The 20,891-nt window shown below is 46.2% G+C and overlaps 1 protein-coding gene across 2 annotated transcripts; it reads left to right on the forward strand.

The window, feature by feature from the left end:
* Nucleotides 1–291: 291 nt before the first annotated feature.
* SCAMP4 (secretory carrier membrane protein 4) lies at nt 292–16,013 on the forward strand. 2 transcript variants are annotated; one of them, XM_075611557.1, is made up of 8 exons: nt 379–412; nt 5,235–5,330; nt 8,409–8,460; nt 9,018–9,146; nt 12,065–12,221; nt 13,338–13,439; nt 14,312–14,429; nt 14,710–16,013. In XM_075611557.1, exons 3-8 carry the CDS (start codon nt 8,454–8,456, stop codon nt 14,884–14,886), a joined length of 690 nt encoding a protein of 229 aa, XP_075467672.1. In that variant the 5' UTR covers nt 379–412; nt 5,235–5,330; nt 8,409–8,453; the 3' UTR covers nt 14,887–16,013. The 2 variants fall into 2 exon arrangements, with proteins under 2 accessions (XP_075467671.1, XP_075467672.1); XM_075611556.1 differs by lacking the exon at nt 5,235–5,330 and having other exon boundaries at nt 292–412.
* The last annotated feature ends 4,878 nt before the right edge of the window (nt 16,014–20,891 follow it).

The following is a 20,891-nucleotide window of genomic DNA, read 5'->3' on the forward strand; positions in this document are numbered from 1 at the left end:
TCATTATCTCGGGTCCCAGTTTATCTCACTCCCAAAACTGACCGTTTTTCTCCCTGGTTTGCAGTCTCTTTCCCATGCTGTTTTTTTTTTCATTTGGGCTGCCTGAATTTCAATTTCTCTTGAATGTATATTCCTCCCAGACTGTCTCTCTTCCCTACCCAGGCTGTCTGTTACCACTTGCTGTCTATCCCTGACCACCATCTCTGCCTCATCCCCACACAAATCTGTTAGCAGCCGAAGCCCTCACACCCAGCCCCTCCTCATCACATGCCGCAGGCGCATTGCATTCCGGGAGTTGTAGTCTAGCATATGCCACAGAGACCTCTTTCTTCCGAACGCAGCACTGCAAGTCCCAGCATGCAGAGCGCGGAGGCTGGGAAGAGCATATCTGCAACGTTGGAAATTGTGAGAGGTAAGAACCGCAGGATGGGATCAAGACTTAATTATTGAATAATGAGTTCATTAATATGCATACGCGACACGGGGGATGAGGTGTATATTTCAAGTACTTGGATAAATGATGGTGGACATGTATGGTTATACACACACACATATGTTCAATATTAGTGATTGTGTGTATTCTATATGAATATAGATGTACTGTATGTATGTATGTATATGTGTATATATATATGTATATATATATATATATATATATATACACACACACACACACACACCTATATACATAGGCATCACACACATACATGAATACTAAACATAGGCATCACACACAGACATACATGGGTATCGCATATGTATCACACACACTCTTCCACTCAACATTAATCAAGTACCTTCTCATATATGTCTGTGTGAACTTCATATGCCCTTGACCTCCCCGCCTGCACTTCTAACAATTATTTTTTACTCCGAATGTGTCTGTAAGTCTCCTAACATAACACTGAGGCTGCCGCTGAGCGCGCTCATGCTTGGCACGCTCACTTTAATGTAATCTAATGAGCATGGCCACGCTGACGCTTCGTGAACGTACGCTCGGCAATGCTCAGCACTTGGGGCGACATGGAAAATTGATTTCCAAGCACTCAGAAGGGTCACATGACCCAAAATTACATCACGATAGTTCCTTCAATAACACGCCCCGATCCAGCCAATTACACACCCTCGCCTTAAAATGCCACGCCCTCCACTCGCAAATTGCAGAAGGACAGCCGAGCGCTCATGCTTGTAGAGTTGGCGACGTCACCGCTCTCAAGCATGAGCACACTCGGGGGCAGCATGGCTCCAGCCTCAGGCTGCGACCAGGCAGGGAGCTGGCGCGCTGATGCTCGTGCACTGCGCCCTGCTCTGCCGAATAGATGCGCACTCGCCTGGGGGCGAGGCCACGACCTCACGGAGCTGGTTCGCCCTCATTGTGCGAACCGCTCACGTGACGCGCCTGCGGGCCGCAAATTCAAATTTGCTTGCTCTGCAAGCATATAAGCAGGCGATTGCTCACGCTGGCCACACACATTGCCTCAATGTGTTTCATAGCGGCCAGCGTGAGCCCGCCCGCTCGGCGTCACCCTGGCCGAGGCATTAGGCTGCGCTAAGGGTGGAAGAGCGCTTGCTGGCGCTCGAGCGCCGTGACTTCAGGCGCTGGGCGTTTCATGGCCAGCCAGTTGCATGCTTGAGGGAGTGCGGCCTTCACGTCACAGAGCTGGTTCACCCTCATTGGGTGAACCGCTCACGTGACGCATCAGCGAGCAGCCAAATCAAATTTGGTTGTCTCGCCAAGCAGGTAAGCGCCGCGCTTGCTCACGCTGGCCACACACATTGCTTCAATGTGTTTCATTGGGGCCAGTGTGAGCCTGCCCGCTCAGCGGCACCCTGGCTGAGGCCTAGGCTGCGGCCAGGCAGGGAGTGAGCGTGCTGGTGCTCGAGCGCTGTGACATAATGCGCTCTGCTTGCCCATGCTTTTCCTGCCAGCTAGTTGCGGGCATGTTGGGTGGCGTGGCCATGACATCATGGAGCTGGTTCGCCGTCATTGGGTGAACCGCTCACGTGACGCACCAGTGAGCACCGGCATAAACCAATTTCCTTGCCTCTGCAAGCAGCTGTGCGCAGGTGACGTCACAGAGCTGGTTCGTCCTCATCGGGCAAACTGCTCACGTGACGCACCAGCGAGAGGCAAATTCAATTTTGCTTGCTTCGGCAAGCAGCTAAGCGACGCGCATGTGCAGGCGCTTGCTCACGCTGGCCACACACATTGCTGCAATGTGTTTAATCGCGGCCAGCGTGTGTGCCCGCTCAGCGTCACCCTGGCCGCAGTCTTAGCAAAGCTAGACTCTTGGGGGAATTGATTTTCAGGTGCGCTCAAGGGTGACATGACCCTTCAGCAACCAATCGGCACCAGTCAATGCGCACAGCCACACACACACACACACATAGCCCCGATCCAGCCAATGATGGCATGGGTAGGTGTAAAAATGTAAGAGGGTGTTGCATTACTATTAATGTGTGTAGATACTATGTGGTCCCTATTGGTATATAGGGATAGAGTTACATTGTACATATGTATGTGTAAGAGACAGCTGTGTGTGCATTCATATAGCACAGTATTTATAGACATGGCCTTTAGCACTAATGGGAAGAGAGTTCTCTAGTGTTAGGGTAGTGACTCAAGAAGGTGCAATCTCGGTTTAGGTCACCACTAAGTGTCCCAAACAGTTGCATAAATTTATATTCATGCAACCGTCTCTTTGGTGTTCTAAGATTGCCTTTGAGTAAGGCCACCTTCAGATCGTTCATCTTATGGCCGAGTCAGAGAAATGTCCGCCGACAGGACTTATCTCTTGTTCCGCGTGTGATGCTGTGGTGATGCAGATTCATTCTCTTGTTTAGCCCCTGTCCCGTCTCACCTATGTAGTAGCAGCCCCCTGGGCATTTCATGCACATGATGAGGTGCACGACATTTCTGGAGGAACAGGTGAACCTTTGTACTCCAGATACCTGTGTGGTATTTGTATTGTGCCCGCTGTGTGGAGCATTCATTGCACAGGTTTTGCATCTTGTGTCCTGGCATGGTCTTGTCCCGCATTCAGTGTTACTGTTGAATACTTTACTCCTCACCATAATTTTCTTGCGATTATGAGGTTGTCTGTATGATAATAAGGGTGTTTCAGGGAACACCTGTTGCAATCTTGTATCTTCCTGGAGAATGGGTTGTAGTTCCCTGGCGATCTTGCTTAGGGCTTCTAGGTGTGGGTTATATGTGACCACCAAACATACCGTGGTTTGTCTCTTTTTGTCTGTATTCAAGATCACTTCTTGGTATTCTGGTGGCTTTGTGGATTTGCTGGTCTACAATTCTGTGGTTATATCCGCGATTTATTAAATCCAATCTCAAGGCTGTAATCCACTGGCCTCTGTCTGCTGTATCAGAGGACATATCTGGTTGTATCATATGGCTTGACTGTAGATGGTTGCATGCTTAGTGTGTGTGGGGTGGAAGCTGTTGTCCCTCAAATAGCTGTCTCTGTCTGTAGTTTGCAGTATACAGAAGGCTGTAGTTGGTTGTTCTTTATAGTACTGGTGGTGTCTAGGAAATATACTCCGCCCGGGGAATGGGTGAGTTTGAGGTTGATGGTCGGGTGGAACATATTGAAGTTCTCATGGAACTGTATGAGGTCTTGTTCACCAGAGGTCCAAATCAGGAGGATGTCATCGATGTACCGAAGGTATGTCAGGGATGGAAGAAAGTCACTTTCCAGTTTTGCGCACAACAGATTGGCATACTGTGGCGCCATCCGAGTGCCCATAGTGGTCCCAGTTGTCTGGATGTATGTGTCATTTCCAAATGTGAAGTAGTTATGGGTCAGAATACATTCGACGCATTTAGTCACACTCTGTTAGGGGCTCCTGTGGTCCCGGAAAGTATCTACAGGCTGAAATCCGATCTTTGTGGGGGTTGTTTGTGTAAAGTGATTCTGTATCCATGGTTGCTAGTAGTGTTCCTGTTGGGAGGAGACCACTGACATTAAGTTTGTTTAGCAAGTCGGTGGTGTCCTGGGTATAGCTGGGTGTGTTTCTGACAAGTGGTTTTAGAATGCCTTCCACCCAGCCAGAAATATTCTCAGTCAGTGTACCAGATCCAGAGATAATATGGCGCCCAGGGTTACCCTCTTTGTGAATTTTAGGGAGCATGTAGAATGTGCCAGGTTTTGGGTTAGCTGTTATCAGGTCCAGAATTTGTTCTCTTGTGTGGATCGGGAGTGTTTTAATGATCCTGTTGAGTTCTCTCATGTATTTTTTTTCACTGGATCCTCCTGCACTTTGGTGTAATACTTTGCATCAGAGAGTTGTCTCTGTGCTTCCCGCGGGTAGTCTGTGGTGTTCATTATGACCACTGCTCCTCCCTTGTCCGCAGGTTTGATTGTTATGTTGTGTTTGGTCTTTGGCGATTCTATGGCTCTCCTCTCGATCAGTGTCAGATTATACGTTTGTTTCCTTACTTTGTCGAGGATGGTGGATTTGGCGCTGTGTCTAAAGCTTTCGATGTACCGGTCCAGTTTGGGGTTGCGCCCAGTTTGTGGGATCCAGTTGGATTTTTGCTTCTCCCTGCTCATGTGCAGCGGCCCTCCTTCTGCAATGTTGGCGCACTCTTGGTCGTGTCTGTCATGGAAGAACTCCTTAAGACGCAGTCTTATGAAGAATTCGTCCAGGGCACAGCACAGCTCAATCTTGTCCATGGGCTTGGTAGGGCAAAATGTGAGACCCTTTGATAATACAGAGGACTCTGCTTGATTTGGGGTGTAGTCTGAGATGTTAACAGTGCAGTCCTGCTGTTGGTGATTGTCCTTGTTTGTATTGTTTGTGGTTGTTCTGGCTGCACGCATCACATAACTGGGCATCACAGGCCCATAGGCACTTACCTTGGTGTCGCCGCTTCCTGCTGTGCCGCCCTCCTCCTCCTTCAGCGCCATGGCAACGCGACGCAATGTGATGTTGCAGCGTCATTTGACTCCGCAACGCTGAAGGAGGAGCGCGGCACTAAGGAGAGGGTAATAACTCTGCATTCAGTGGGAAAGAGAGCAGGGCCTCTCTGTATATGGGGAGGGAAATTTGCCGGTCAACATTTTTTGCCACACTAGGCACGGGCCTGATGGGAAATCTGCCACTGTACATAGGCATCTCACACACACATACAGGCATCTTACACACGCCTATACACAGCCCTCATACATATGTAGGTACTCCTTACACAGAGATCTCTCATATCCTGTCCTCTGTAGCCCTGGGATCCTGTACATCCTCAGCTCACACCTGTCACGGGAGACCAGGCATCCTTACACCTTTTTTTTACCAGGATCATACATTGAGCAAAACAGGTATATGAAATAAATTGTAAATATATTCACAGGAAAAGGCAGACACACAATGTTAGACAAACTGCATAAGAAAATACACACTTGCTGGGGGTCTGGGGGTGAAAACTAGACTTTCCTAGGTGCAGGGGCTTTTAAATCCAAAGCTTACCCTGAGTGGGACCTAAAAATGGCCTGAAATGTCCTGGAACTGGAATCAGCCTGCAATTCCGGACGCCACCGCTCCCCTCTCTCCAGAGGACTGGAATTTACTTGCTGAACTTGGTGCTTATAATCTACACCTCTGATTGGCTCAGGGGTTTATAATACTTCTGAGTTTCATTCACAAAACCCTGCAGCCAATCCAGGCGTTGGTGTTTCCTAACCAGCCAATCAGAGCGATGCTGGTAATGTGAAGCTGGGCAAGCGGGGGTGCTGAATCTGCCAAGGGCATGTGCAAGGTTGCCACCTCAGCCACTGGCTATTCAGAAGCCACGCGCTGGGTTGGGCTCCTCCAAGTCTGGTGGGACAAATGGAAATTCTGAGAACTTCTGTTCATCCCAGGACGTGGGTACTTGAGCTCTTCCTCCTGCCCAAATGGTCTTGACACTGCAGACATCCTCTATGGCTTTCATCTCCGACGTCCTGGCATACTCACTGGCACCAAGTTGTTAGCCCTAGTGGCATGTCAGAACATTGGTTCTGAAAGTCCCAGCTCATTTACTGTGCACAAAGCATATATGTACTTAACACACTTTGTTAATTAAATATACACTTTAAAAACCTAAGACTTTCTAGTATGAGAAATAGAATAAAAATCTGCACTTTATTTGTCACTAGCCATATTCCCCACACACTATTACACTCTTAGGGCCTCATGCAGAGAGCAGCGAGAAGCTGTGTTTCGCCAGCTTGCAGCGAAATATTTCATCCAAAAGTAAAGAACTGGCGCGAATGAGGGGAAAAGAGAGAAAATCGCAATTTTTTTTTTTGTTTGAAAAAAGCGCCGCGCGGTTGGCGAGACCCTATATTTCTGCAGTCTTTTAAACCGCCGTATGCAGAAAGGCACGATCGCCATCTAGTGGCTGTTCGCGCCATTAAAATGGAGAGAAATTGTACTATTTGCTCCGCCAAAAAAAGTTGGCTGGAAGCTGGAGCTCACCGGCGAGAGGGAAAAGAAGAGAAAAAAACGCGTTTTTTTTCAAACATGTTTCCCCAGCGCGCATCTCGCCGGTTGAAAGTCTTCATATTCACACATCATTTTAAATGCAGTTTTCGGGCCTTTCTGCATATGGAGATAAAATCACGCCATTACAGGTACAATTTATTAACATCTCCAATTTATTTTAGCGCTGCTCTCTGCATGAGGCCCTACAGTATGTATGGATTCTAAGAATCCCCTCACAACCTTATATGTATGGTTGGAGCACCTCAGAACCCCTATACCGGTTCTGAGTGACCTGGGCCATTAACCTAGGGACTCCTTGACTGTTTCAGGGACACCTCACATCCCTATGCCCCTTTTACCTTTCTGGTCTGTGCTGAAGCAGGGAACCCATAGTGGTGAGTTGCAAAAGCGTTTTCAAGGGGAGGTATTGCAGGGACAATGTGCCTACATGTATCCAGGAATCACTCAGAATTCCCGGGTACATTTTTGTGGTATCCAGCCCCGGCTACCTAGGCACATTCTGACAACACTTTCTCCGCAAAAAAAAACCTTGAAACTCATACCACAGCAATCTCTGCTCGCTGGCACTCCTGGAAAGGTAAAACACACATCAAATACTTTATTACTGCACATTACAGGTTATGCATGTACAAACCCTGGGCTCAACAGCTGACACTCTGGAACCCCAATACATGGATCAGATGTAACCAAACGGGCTTAACCCTTTATTGTGAGCCTGGTTACCCCCTCACCGTCACACAACTCTGCCCTATTTCCTGTACTTTCTGTCCATCAAAGCCAGAGATTTATTCAGCACTAATTCTGCTGGGTGTGTACAGCTCCTATTTTACACCTCTCTCTAACCCTCTGGTCACCACAGGAGTGTGGTTATCAACCGCCCGGGAAACTTCATCCCTACTACGTCCCAGACACAAAAATCCACCCAATTTATAGAGCAGGTGACTATTTATCTGGCTACTTTGTGTATATATCCTGTATACGAAGGCTGATAACTGTCACTGAAAAATGCCAACTAAAAGCAAGCTGCCGCGATTAACTCTTTCACTGCCAGAGGCGAAAGGGTTAAACGTTATTGTAAATATTCTCATATTTAGGGGTGAAGTTTTATAGGCGTAGTTAGAGAGGGGGTATAGAGAACGGATAGGGGGGGAGTTATGGTGTGCGGTTATAGGAGCTGTTAGGGGAGGAGGTATAGGGAGTGGTTATAGGATTAGTTAGGGGAGGAGGTATAGGAACATTTAGGGGATGTGTCAGGGCTGCAGAGGGGTGGGGGAGAGCTGGGACAACTGCTCGGGGGTGCTTATAGATGCAGTTAGGGGAGGAGTTGTTATGGGGAGGAGTTGTATGAGCAATTAGAGGAGTTATTATAAGACACGTGTGTAGGGGGAAGTTATTGGAGGACATAGTGGAGGGATTACAGGGAGCGTTACAGGCTCTTTGGCCGCTAAAGGGTTAAGAGGTTTAACCAACTTGGCTGTGCCCTACAAATGCTATATATAGCTATCTCTCAAATGGAAATATTACTGTGCGCTCATTTGCATGTCTTAGACAGGTCTGCAACCCTGCCTTTCACCATTATCACACAGCACTTTCACTGCAGCAAGGAATTCTGGGAAATGACATGCAGATGAGCACATAGTGCCACCTTTTGCTTCAAATCCATTTTGACATGGACCCCTATAAGCTTATGTTTGCTACATAGCACAGCTTTTCAGCTCAGGGTTAAGATGCACAGCCAATAAACCCACCCACAGACAGCTGTTTCTACCCTTTGGGTCTCATCAGCCTGAGGCTGGTTATACTGGCTCTGCAATTTGAAGCTTGGATAGGAATCCAGCACACATTAGTTAAGTTATGGTGGGTAGAAAATATAAAATAAAAGATATAAATATGATCTGTTTTTATCTCTGTAGGCGCTGTAATTTTAGACTACGCATCTCCACGGCACCTGCCCAAAAATGACAGGTAAGGAGCAAAGCGTCGTCTTTCTCCTAACCCCCCACCCCCCTTCCCCCCTCACACACCAAAAAAAGGAATACATTGTAAGCGTAATTTTGCGCCTCTAAAGGGGCAGGCACGATTAGGACCAAAGGGAACTAAGGACTGTGGCATGTTATGTTTAATAGTACTTTTGAATAGTATCTTACATTTGTAACATTTCCATTGGTAGCAAAGGGGGTTTCTACCATCTTTATCGGATGTCTTTTGGTGATCACATTGTTTCAGTCCTCAAAGCCCCATGTAAATTGTGGTCATTGTTTTTTGCTCTGCTCTTTGTTTTCTCAGTACTTATGCCATTAGTCAATCAGATAAACAGAAGCAGAAAGTGTGACTGCTCCAGTCATCTGTAGGAATGCAGTGTCCCCGGAGCAATACAAAACATTCATCTTTCACAGGATACAAATAAGTTCAACAATTACAGGGCCCTCTGGCACTCGACAGGTTAAGAGGGGAGATGGTTGTTTTTATTTCCCATGGGTAAGCCGCCCCTGTAACCCACCCCGCTCCTCCCCTCGCTGCAGATCGGATCAATAACTTCCCCCCGTTGCCCAAATTCATCCCGCTGAAGCCGTGCTGCTACCAGAACTTTGATGAAGAGATCCCAGCAGAACACAGGAACCTGGTGCGGAGGATATACCACCTGTGGATATGTGAGTATCTGCGCTGCGGGGAGCGAGCACACGAATCATTCTGTCTGCGCTGGAGCCACAGGGCCGGCTTGATGGCGGTGCCGTTGTTGCGAGTGCGCTGGTCCCCGTGCTCTCCCACCTGTGGAGCGCCAGTGGGGACACAGGGAGCCTACCTAAGGGGGTGATCGTGGAAGCCGGGTTCGACTCCACCAAATCGGCAAATCCACGTGTCCAGCAGGGATCAGGATCGTCCGTAGGAGATCAGATGGGAGATCAATGCAATCCCGGGCAACTAAACCCAGTTCGTAGGATGCTGCAGAAATGGCACCCAAACAAATGCTGAGAGTAAAAAAATCCTCTGTGCTACTTCTCCAGCTGAGTTTCCCCCATAATGTGATGACGTCAGTGACGCAACCCAACGCGTTTTGTCACTGTGACATGTGACTTCATCAGGGTAAGATGATGTCACAGTGAAGAAACGCGTCCTGTGGAGTATCCGGTTCCCGACTGAAGGGGTTAAATAAAGCATGTGCTTATGTGAGGCTTATAAATGCTTTGGCCAAAGGGTTTAACAAAATTACCCTTTGTCATGACATTATTATTTTATTTTAGCCTAATCGGTAGGAGTGCAGGAATCGTTCTTTTTGTCAAAGCAAAACAAGGTGACACTGTGCTCATTTGGGCATCGTATGCTAAGAGATAATGGGGAACGGCAGGGTTGCAGACCGGTCTGACACGTGAATGTGCTCACAAGTGAGATTTTTATTTGCCGTAGACTGAGGGGTTTTGTCACTTTTTTTACCCACCATAACTTATGTAATGTGTGGTTAAAGCAAAATACATAGCATACAAAAAAAAAAGCTCTCAAACTAACAAAGTATACAAAGGGCCGTTACGCCTGAAAATCCTGCCGCGTTTCTAGTATATACCCCTTTCTCAAGGGGAAGTCCGGTTTTGTTCCTCTTGGTTTGCGTTGTATATTTAGTATGCCGTGTTTACTTTATTGGGGGAGAGTTTTTTCCTGTTTTTGATCATGGTTTTTTATGTAGTCCAATAAATCGTTTTTAATTTCATTTTGCTGGGGAGTTTCTGCATTTTATCCTGGAGCGGCAGTCCAACCGATCTACCCACTTCCTGGACTTTATTTATTGGGGCACCACATGGGGAACTTGCACCTTTGACATTTTTTTAAATTAATTTTTTATAAGATTATATTACTGTTCTGCTACGAAGAGTGCACTACCTCTAACGTTTTTCCATAATGCACTCCCAGCATAAACACGAACGGGTTAATACTCCTGTTAGTTTGCTCTCTGGGTGGTCTCCTGTCAGGGCTCCAGTTCAAAATCTAGGTGGTGTGCAGGGAGAAATGAGTTATATGAGGGGGGGGGGGGGTCTATTCAAGAACAGAGTCTTTAATAGCTCTGCTGCCCGGAAAGGGTTAGGGGAAACTGTGCTGACACTGTGTGTATTATGCTGCGGATTTGTGTCCTGTGAGGATACAGAGTCACTTCCCATCCCAGATGGTCCCATGTGTCCTGTTCAGGGGACACCTCTTAAAACTTCAAAGCAAGTAGGGGACAACCTGTGACCAAAAGCCTTTGTGTAACCTCTAAGACCATGTCCTATAACACCTCATTTAGGACCATGTCCTATAACGCCTTCCTATACCTCCTCCTATTTCACAATATAACCGCTCCCTATACTTCCTCCTATTGCTCCTTGTAACTGCTCTGTATAACTCCTCATATTGATCTATATAACCGCTCCCATCCCTCCATATAACCTGTCCCTATAACTCCTCCTATTATTGAATATAACCTCTCCCTATAACTCCTCCTATTATTGAATCTAACCTCTCCCTATAACTCCTCCTATTGGTCCATAGAGTATAATCGTTCCCTATAACTCCTCCTATTGGTCCATACAGTATAACCGTTCCCAATAACTCCTCCTATTCGTCCATACAGTATCATCGTTCCCAATAACTCCTCCTATTGGTCCATAGTGTATAATCGTTCCCTATAACTCCTCCTATTGGTCCATACAGTATAACCGTTCCCAATAACTCCTCCTATTGCTCCATATAACTGCTCCATGTAAGTACTGAATATTATTTTTATTATTTTCCGATGATATGTTATTTTTGAAGTGGCAATCTCCTCAAAACCTGATATGAGTTTAATGTTAGTATCATGCCGTTGTTAGTGTTAAAAATCCTGAGTTTCTCAAGTTCTAGGTTGTGAGGTTTAGACTGCGATAGTCTGTGGGAAGAGCTTCATTTTAACATCCCAGACACTTAATATTTCAAACATTAATATCTCCTGAACAAAGCATTGGATTTTAAAAATGTAAAACCATATTGGAAAGGGTAAGACCATTGTGGATTGCTGTTGTTCGATGCTCATCTTATCGCTCCATATAACTCCTACCTATAACTCTTCCTATCACTCCATATAACCCCTCCCTATAACTCCTCCTATTGCTCCATATTCCCGCCCCTATACCTCATATTGCGCTATATAACCACTCCCTAGAACAGCGGTGCACAAACTGGGGGGCGCGAGACTGCCTGTGGGGGCGCGGGGTTTACAGAGGCCCCATGCGCTTCCCGAAGGCACTTAAATTAAGTGCCGGGGGAGCTGCAGGGCCTCTGTAAACCTTTACTTAACTCCGCTCCGACTGCTTCCTTCCCGCGTTGCCGCGTCAAATGACGCCGCGAGGTCATGTGCCGTCACGTTGCTATGACAACGTGATGTCATGACGCCGGAGTGGGGGTGAGGGGGGGCACGGGAGTGAGGAGACCGTCGGCAGGGGGGCGCAGGGGAAAAAGTTTGCACCCCCCTGCCCTAGAACTCCTATTGCTCCATATCACTCCACCCTGTAACTTCTCCTATTACTCCATATAACCGCTCCCTATAACGCTCTTCTTTTCTCAGTTTACTGCATCTCTCTGGCTGTGAACCTCATTGCCTGCCTAGCCTGGTGGATTGGAGGGGGTTATGGAGTGAATTTCGGGTTGGCCATCCTGTGGCTGGTTATGTTCAGCCCGTGCGGATACGTGTGTTGGTTCCGACCCGCGTACAAGGCCTTCCGGTGAGTGCCAGCATTTGGAACCAATGGAATCACCCAGTGGCATTACAATGTAGCATGGGCTGACTGGTGACAGAACAGAGCGCATAGGGTGTCTCATTCCCGCGTGCTGACAGCATCTCATTCTCTGACGGTGACAGAACAGAGCGCATAGGGTGTCTCATTCCCGCGTGCTGACGGCATCTCATTCTCTGACGGTGACAGAACAGAGCGCATAGGGTGTCTCATTCCCGCGTGCTGACGGCATCTCATTCTCTGACGGTGACAGAACAGAGCGCATAGGGTGTCTCATTCCCGCGTGCTGACGGCATCTCATTCTCTGACGGTGACAGAACAGAGCGCATAGGATGTCTCATTCCAGCGTGCTGACGGCATCTCATTCTCGGACGGTGACAGAACAGAGCGCATAGGGTGTCTCATTCCCGCGTGCTGACGGCATCTCATTCTCTGACGGTGACAGAATGGAGCGCATAGGATGTCTCATTCCCGCGTGCTGACGGCATCTCATTCTCGAACGGTGACAGAACAGAGCGCATAGGGTGTCTCATTCCCGCGTGCTGACGGCATCTCATTCTCTGACGGTGACAGAATGTGCAGCTTAGAAGTTCAGAGATGATAATTGGAATCTCTATTCAGTGCAGCCTAGCCATTACCATGTAACCTGATACAATCTCTCCCTTTCTCGCCCCCCCTTTACTCACTCTCTCCCCCTCCTTATTTACTCGTTGCTGTCTCTCCCCGCCCCCCTTTACTCATGCTCTCTCCCTACCCCCTTTACTCGCGCTCTCTCCCTCCCCCCGTTACTCGCGCTCTCTCCCCCCCTTTTACTCGTACTCTCCCCCGCCTTACTCGCGCGCTCTCTTCCCTCCCCTTACTCGCGCGCTCTCTTCCCTCCCCTTACTCGCGCGCTCTCTTCCTTCCCCTTACTCGCGCGCTCTCTTCCCTCTCCCATTACTCGCGCTCTCCCTCTCCCATTACTCGCGCTCTCCTTCCTCCCGTTACTTGCGCTCTCCTCCTCTCCCCTTACTTGCACTCGCTCCCCACCTGTTACTCGCGACCCTCCCACCCACCCATCTCTTCCCCCACCCCTCCCAACCTTCTTTCTCCCTCACTCTCCAGGTCTGACAGCTCCTTTAATTTCATGGCATTCTTCTTTGTGTGTGCGGCGCAGTTTGTGCTGTCTGTCGTTCAGGCCATCGGGATTTCAGGATGGGGGGCTTGGTAAGACCCTATTACTAGGTTATTACTCCAGTGCATTCCAGTCACAGACAAATGCTAATTATTTTTGCAGGATGGTTTTAAGATGGCTGCCAGTGGGAGTTTTTCTATGCTAGTCCTATAATTCAGTCCCTCATACTCGGTTTCCCCTGTAGATTTTAAATGGATCACCCTCTTAAAACATTACTTAGCCTTATAGATTTGAATAGGTTAAACCCCTTAAAAACATCAGTTGCTCTTTTTAGTCTTTAATGGGATCACCCCACTAATAATCAGAATCCCATCTTACACACATCACTTGCACCTGTAAAGTTCAATAGGATCAGCTTTTTACACACCTTAGTTGCTCCTATACCTAGTTTCATAGGATAACCCACTAGTAACCCCAAAAATTCACCTCAAATCAGAATCCCCCTCTCATACACATCAGCTACCCATAAATTGAAATAGGATCACCTTCTTAAAATAAGATTTTAACAGAATCCTCCCTTACACAAATCCGTGTAAAAAGACCACTTTCTTAACCTGTGTGCAGAGGCGTTCTGCATGTGCCCTAAATGAGTCTGTATGGTTTAGGACAGGGGTGCGCAAAGTGGGGGGCGGGAGAATTTCCAGGGGGGGGGGAGCGGGGTGGCTACAAAGGTACAGCGCTCTCCCCCAAGGCACTTAAATTAAGTGCCGGGGGAACCGCGCAATGCCTCTGCAGCTTCTCCTACCTGATCTTCGGTGACGCGTCACCTTGGTAACCGGCGTCAAATGCCAGGGTGCGAGCCGGGAAGTCAGAAGGGGGGGCGCAGGGTCAAAAGTTTTTTGCACCCCTGGTTTAGGATCTGCTCCCTGCTCACCTGACCCTACACCACTTCTTCGTCTTTCAGCGGGTGGCTGGCTGCAATAACCTTCTTCAGCACTAATGTTGGAGCTGCCATTGTCATGCTGTTCCCAGCTGTGTTGTTTACAGTTTCTGCCATCGGAACAGCACTCGCTCTGATACGGGTATGTGGCAGTGACCCTGTAAATGTATTACCGCTATAAATCTGGGGAGGGAGAGAGGAGGGAGAGTGAAAACGTGGGAAACATGAAGGAATGAGAGCGTAATAAATGAGCGAAACAGAATGGCGAGAGAGAGACATATTGGATGTTGGGAAAGAAAGAAATTGGGACGTTTGTCCTTGACAAAGATGGCTGCTAGGCAACTTCCTGCCGGATAATCCTGTTAAAGCGTCATGAGCGATTGGCAGGAAGTTGTCTGGTTCTGAGTGTTTTTCTCTCACAGGTGCACAGACTGTACAGAGGAGCTGGCGGAAGCTTCCAGAAGGCAAAGGACGAGTGGCACAGCGGTACATGGAAGAATCCCCCCACCAGCGAGGACCAGTACTCAAACTTCACGGGCCCCACCCTGCCACAGTACCCCACTGTGCCCAGCTACCCTGTGGGCGGACAATGGCCCTGATCTCGCCGGCGTTGAGGGTTTTTATAGGTACGTAGTCTGCAGTGACTGGCTGCTGCCAGTTAATCATGCGCATTGAGAACAGGCTTATTTGGCAGCAGCCAGTCACTGTAGACCTCACACCTATAAAACCTGCCTTAGCCAGAGCTGAGCCCACGGTGACTTCGTCAGGCAGAAAACAGAATCTTGTAGCACTGGAAGTGTGACCGCCACTGGCAGCCTCAATTAGGGAACACAGAACTTGGCCTCAAAACTTACTATCTGTTAATGTGGGTCTCTAAGCCTAGGCCTGAGAGCCTAACTGCAAACGGAAGAGACTGCAGAGATTGTTACAGTTATACAGAAAATTCTGCAGCGATTTTCTGCGATGTGCGGAAAAAGGATGGAGCAGTGCTGAGGGGATTCTCAAAGATGGCCATCTTTAGAGAGCCCCAGGAATATTACTTTGTCTAAAAAAAAATTATAGACCATTCAATAACAATGTCATCATAGGGAACAATATATTTGACGTTCATTCTAAATTAATGTTTAATTTTTTATTTTTTTTGCCTACTTTATGCCAAAACCAACCCATTGAAGAGCTTACTACAAAGGCCTCCATCTAAATTACATCATGCATAAATTCAATTTTCCAATTTTTTAAAAATAATTTTTAAATGACTTTGCATTTCATAAACAAAATGGACATCCTCATCTAGGAATGCTCCCTGACACCTGCACAGGGAGCTCAATTTTTTTAATTTGTTTTTTAACCAACTTTATTAACAATCATGAAACACACTTCTGTGTAATTAATTAACAAAGTATACAAAATAAGTTAAAGGAAAGAAGAGACAAATATAGGTTTAGAATGATGTATTAAATCCATTTTGGATAAAGTTCAGTATAACATTTCTTTTTCTCATGGCCTCTTGTGAATTGCTTAAGAAATGTAATCATTGTGCAGTTTTAATCTCCGGTGCTGACTTGTCTCAGATATTTGCGCAGTGAGGTTTTGGGTTGGGGTGAGATGTAGGGGAAACTAGGAGTGCCTTATTGCTGTTTACAGAGTCGTGGGAGAGGTTTTGGGGTTTGACGCCTGGAACTCTTTGTAACTCATCTCAGAATCCTATTAAACTATTTCAATATAATCCAACTTGCTGATGCTGGGAATATTTTACTACAAAATATTAGGATGATTTTTTACAAGAAACATTTTACTCGTCATACAAGTACTTGCGTTGCTTAACATGCACAATTGAAGATTACAGGGGGGGGGGGGGAGAAAGAGAAAAAAGGAACAATAGACGTAACGGGTGGGGGGGGGAGAGGCAGGTGGCTGAGCTGTCTGTATGTACACCTGGTGTCGAATCCCATACAGTACATATATGGTAGGACAGTGGGGTGGTTTAAAACAACATTCGTTTAAAATGTGTACTCAACTGTTTCAACTAATAGTCTATATGCCTTATCATGGTAGCAGTGGTTCCCATACTCTGCAGAATTTTGGCCAGGAGTCATTGATATAGCTCGTTGGAATCTCCATCACAAAGAGAATCTGATTCTTTATGATGGAAAACATGGGAGGAATTGGGCTCCTCCAGCACTAACGCAACTGGTGGCCAGCAGTATCTGATGGGTAAGTTTGTTTTGTGCTTATCTGGGTTTTGGGGGGAGTTTTCCTAGTATCGGAGTGAGAGGGTCTTTACGTAAGGTAGTCCCAGTGAGCGTGTGAATGCGTTTAAGGACTTTGTTCCATAGTTGGGTAAGCTTAAGGCAGTCCAACCATATGTAAGAAATCGTCCCTCTATGACCGCAGCTTCTCCAGCATAGGGGGGGAGGGGGGGTGATGTTTGGCATATTGTATGAACCCTCGCCGGGGTGAGATACCAACGGTAGAGCAATTTTATAGACATTTTCTTTTATTGTGCTACACATGTAGCTAGTAGCTCTTGTCCATGTGTCGTTGTTCAATCCAATATTAATACTCCCAATCCCTCCTTAAAATGAGTTGCATTACCTATAAACTATTTATGGAAAAGTATATGACTATTACACCGATCTTAAAATGGTCTGTCAATTAACTCCTTAATGATCACTGGATTGTGTATTAAACCCTTATTTTAAAGTCACAGGACTATGAATCCACTTAGTTTCAACAGGTGGGAGTAGGTGTGTTTTGAACCAGAGTGAAAAGGTGCAGCTGGGAAGAGAGGATGGTAAGTCTCACCAGCGGGGGCCTGAGTTCAAATTACCTCAGACGAGGTCAACCGAGATGGAAATCACAGTGGGAGCACATCAGAACGCATTGCAGGGACACTGCTAACGCCGTGTAGGGGATCCTCATCTTGGCATACAGAGCTTGCAAGCAAAACAGCCTGTGTCTCCGTTCAGTCTGCGTAAAGGGGGAAGAGCTAACCACAGCGGGTCGCGCTTATGTCGCTGTAGGAGCGTATCCACTGAGAGAAACCCTGCATGTTTTGTCACAATGGTAGCGACTTCCTGGGGAATATCATCATGTTGGTGCAAAATTTCATATACTGTATACAGGCATACCCCGCATTAACGTACGCAATGGGACCGGAGCATGTATGTAAAGCGAAAATGTACTTAAAGTGAAGCACTACCTTTTCCCACTTATCGATGCATGTACTGTTCTGCAATCGTTATATACGTGTATAACTGATGTAAATAACGCATTTGTAACAGGCTCTATAGTCTCCCCGGTTGCGCACAGCTTCGGAACAGGTAGGGAGCCGGTATTGCTGTTCAGGCGTGCTGACAGGCGCATGCGTGAGCTGCCGTTTGCCTATTGGGCGATATGTACTTACTCGCGAGTGTACTTAAAGTGAGTGTACTTAAAGCGGGGTATGCCTGTATACACTTTTTACAATAAAAAATATAAAACATAAAGGACATCATATAAAACAGAAAATACAACAAAGGGAAGAATATGCATCTAAAAATAGAAAAATGGCCATTAAAATATGTTTTTATAAACACTAGAAATAAACAAAATAACTTGTAACTGAGAAGGGCTGTGAGGAAAAAATGTTGTTTATATTACGTTTTATTGCAAAAAAATAATCTCTATAATTTAGGGATTTATTATGGTGTTTTAACATGAAATCTTGCCAGGCAAGGATCAATAGGAGGAAATAATGTACCAATCTATTACATGGAGGCACTGCTAATATTAATTCCACTGAGGAGGCATCACATTTAAAATCTCAATTTTTCAAAATGGAGAATCTTAAAAAAACTGAGATGCATCACTGGCGGGATATGATTTCCCTACAAAAATATTTAGATAATAATGGGTACCTAAAGGGTTATGGATCGTAAAGGAGTCTACATTCAACACTGACGTGCAATTTTCCCAATAATTGGAATAATGCTCTATGATCAGTGTTCATTTTCACTTATGAAAACAGTAATTAAATATAGGGGAAGATAATGTGAAAGTTATTGAAACTGAGATTGAGGCATTGCAGGAGTCACTGAAATCCCAAATGTACGAATATAGAAGTCTAGATGAAAACACTAATAAAGGAGAACAATTCAAAAAGGAATTAGTTGAGAGGAAGAAACAAAAATACGAAAGAGATATGCTAGATTACACTAACAACAAATTGGAAAACACACACACACATATATATATATATATATATATATATATATATATATATATATACATACATACATACATACATACACACACACACACACACACACACACACACACACACACACACACACACACATTCCTTCACATACTGCAACTCGGAATATGGAATTTTGCTATAATGGGATTTATAAATTCCCTATAACGGAATTTAGAATCTCTAAATTATACATTCCACCACATCTCCCTGCACCATCACCTCACACAGCGATCACCAGTTTCTGGTAAGTACAGTATTTTCACTTTGACTTATTATAACCATTATTATTAATATTTGATCATAAAATTATCAATGTTCCATTAAATATGTAGTTAAAAAAAGGTTTGCTGCATTCTTAATTGTAATTTTATTATGTCTTGTGGCTGAATTGTTTTCCATAGGAACGCATCTCCAGTTCTGTATATTGAGGGATATATATATATATATATATATTTATATATATATAAATATAAATATCTCTCAAGCCCCCAGAAGAACAGGGCGGCTTCCTGTTTTTGTCCAGCACTTGCATTGAGCTTTCGTGGACTTTCGCTGCAACCTGCTGAATCCTAGATCCCTGCAATATCGGCTAAGTATTCTTTCGCTGTTTCTCTTGCTTTGCCTTATTGGACTATTTCCCATTTTTTGGGATTGGTAGCACAATGGGGGTATATGTATCCAGTTTATCTTCTGGTATTCTATTTTGGCACTACTTTCATTCAGCTGCTATACTGACCTGTGTGCACGTCATTGTTTAGACATACAATGTCTGTTCATGGTGCATTATTTGCTGTATGGTGTTTCTTTGGGAGGATGTATTGTTCCTTATTACACACTTGACCGGCTGGTCTAGGTGGTGGGAGGTAATTGTTGCCTCACTCCTCCCTATTAACCCTTACAGTTTTATTTGAACTGTTCTGGATGCTCATTGATTAGCATACTATTACTCCACTAGTTATACCTATTTTTACTTATAGGCTGTCTATTACTACTGAATCAGAGAAAGGCAAGGAGATCAGGAGCGCACTCGTGGCATCCAGGTGGATATATAAAAAAAAAGGGGAGAAAGAATACACAATAGTGCAACACAATAAAAAATAGACATTTTAGGTTGAGCGGGAAAACTGCACTTTTCTATGGAACTGCAGCTCGGCTTGAGACTATGGATTTTCACAATTGAGAAAATCCATGATTTTAATAGGATTTCCATTGTGCGGGTGGGCCAATGTTTTACCCACTACCATAAATTGGCAATTGACACATCCATGGCATTTATATACACCTATTGTCTTTGTCAGCCAAGAAGGTGTAATGGCATACTTATCCACAGGGTCCAATTGGGTTAGTGAATCCCCCAAACTGTGCCCCCTCCTATAACAACAAAGAGGAGGAGTCACAAAGTGCGTGCCTATTCTTTGGTCTTTTGCCAAGATATGCCAGTTCCGCACACTCTTTGGATGAGACTGGAGGCTGTGCTATATGTGGTAACGTGTAAGGCAGGGGAGCGCAAACTTTTTAAGCTGCGCCCCCCTGCCAGGCCTCCCCCGCTGTCGCGCCCTCCCTCCTACCTTTCAAATGTGTCAAATTACGCTCTTGGGGTCGTGTGACGTCACGTGACCCGCGGCGTCATTTGACGCCGCGTTGCCATGGAGACACGTCTGAAACAAGGTAAGTTTCCTTGTTGCAGAGGCCTCGCGCGATCCCCGGCATTAAATGCCTGGGGGAAGAGTGCGGGGCCTCTGCAACGGCCCGCCCCCCCTGGGAGGCGCATCCCCCAGTTTGCGCACCGCTGCTGTAAGGAATCGGGGAACACGTCCTTTGCCGCGTGGCCCCTCCTTACCTTCTGCTCTGCACACCTCTGCGCCACTTACGGAGCGCACACGCACACTGAGGCTTTCTAAAATCGTGGTGGAGCTTGGTCCCGCCCCCCACTCGCGCCACGCGCCACGACGATCGTGCACCACTCCCCAGCTGCGAGGCAACAATACTAACGATGCCCACCTGTCTCCTGAGCCCTGCGTCCAATCTCTCATTGCTCCACTCCTATTTACAGTAGTTCCTGCTTGCTCAGTCACTCATTGCTGAGCATAAATCATTGTACCGTGCGTTCTCGCATTCCTTGGCACAGAAACAATACATTTATACAGGGGAATAAACAGTTGGATGGCTGAAGCAAGGCAAAAACACATTACTGGACCCCAGTCCAGTTAACCCCTTGCTTCCCAGGTGAGAGTAGAGGGTGGCCAAATGGGGTGTAACCCCTTTGATCCCGGGCCAAATCCTCTCTCTCATGACACTCATCCTTTTAAAAAATCTACTTCCAGTTTTTTTATTTGTGCTATACTGTATCAAATATTTCCACAT

The sequence above is a fragment of the Ascaphus truei genome, chromosome 8 (genome assembly GCF_040206685.1).
Source record: "Ascaphus truei isolate aAscTru1 chromosome 8, aAscTru1.hap1, whole genome shotgun sequence".
Classification (NCBI taxonomy): domain Eukaryota; kingdom Metazoa; phylum Chordata; class Amphibia; order Anura; family Ascaphidae; genus Ascaphus; species Ascaphus truei.

Excerpts from the sequence above, each read along its gene's own strand:
- SCAMP4 (XM_075611556.1), top strand. Across the intron at positions 9,147-12,064 it reads GATATACCACCTGTGGATAT|TTTACTGCATCTCTCTGGCT; the intron begins GTGAGTATCTGC and ends TTCTTTTCTCAG. Across the intron at positions 12,222-13,337 it reads CCCGCGTACAAGGCCTTCCG|GTCTGACAGCTCCTTTAATT; the intron begins GTGAGTGCCAGC and ends CTCACTCTCCAG.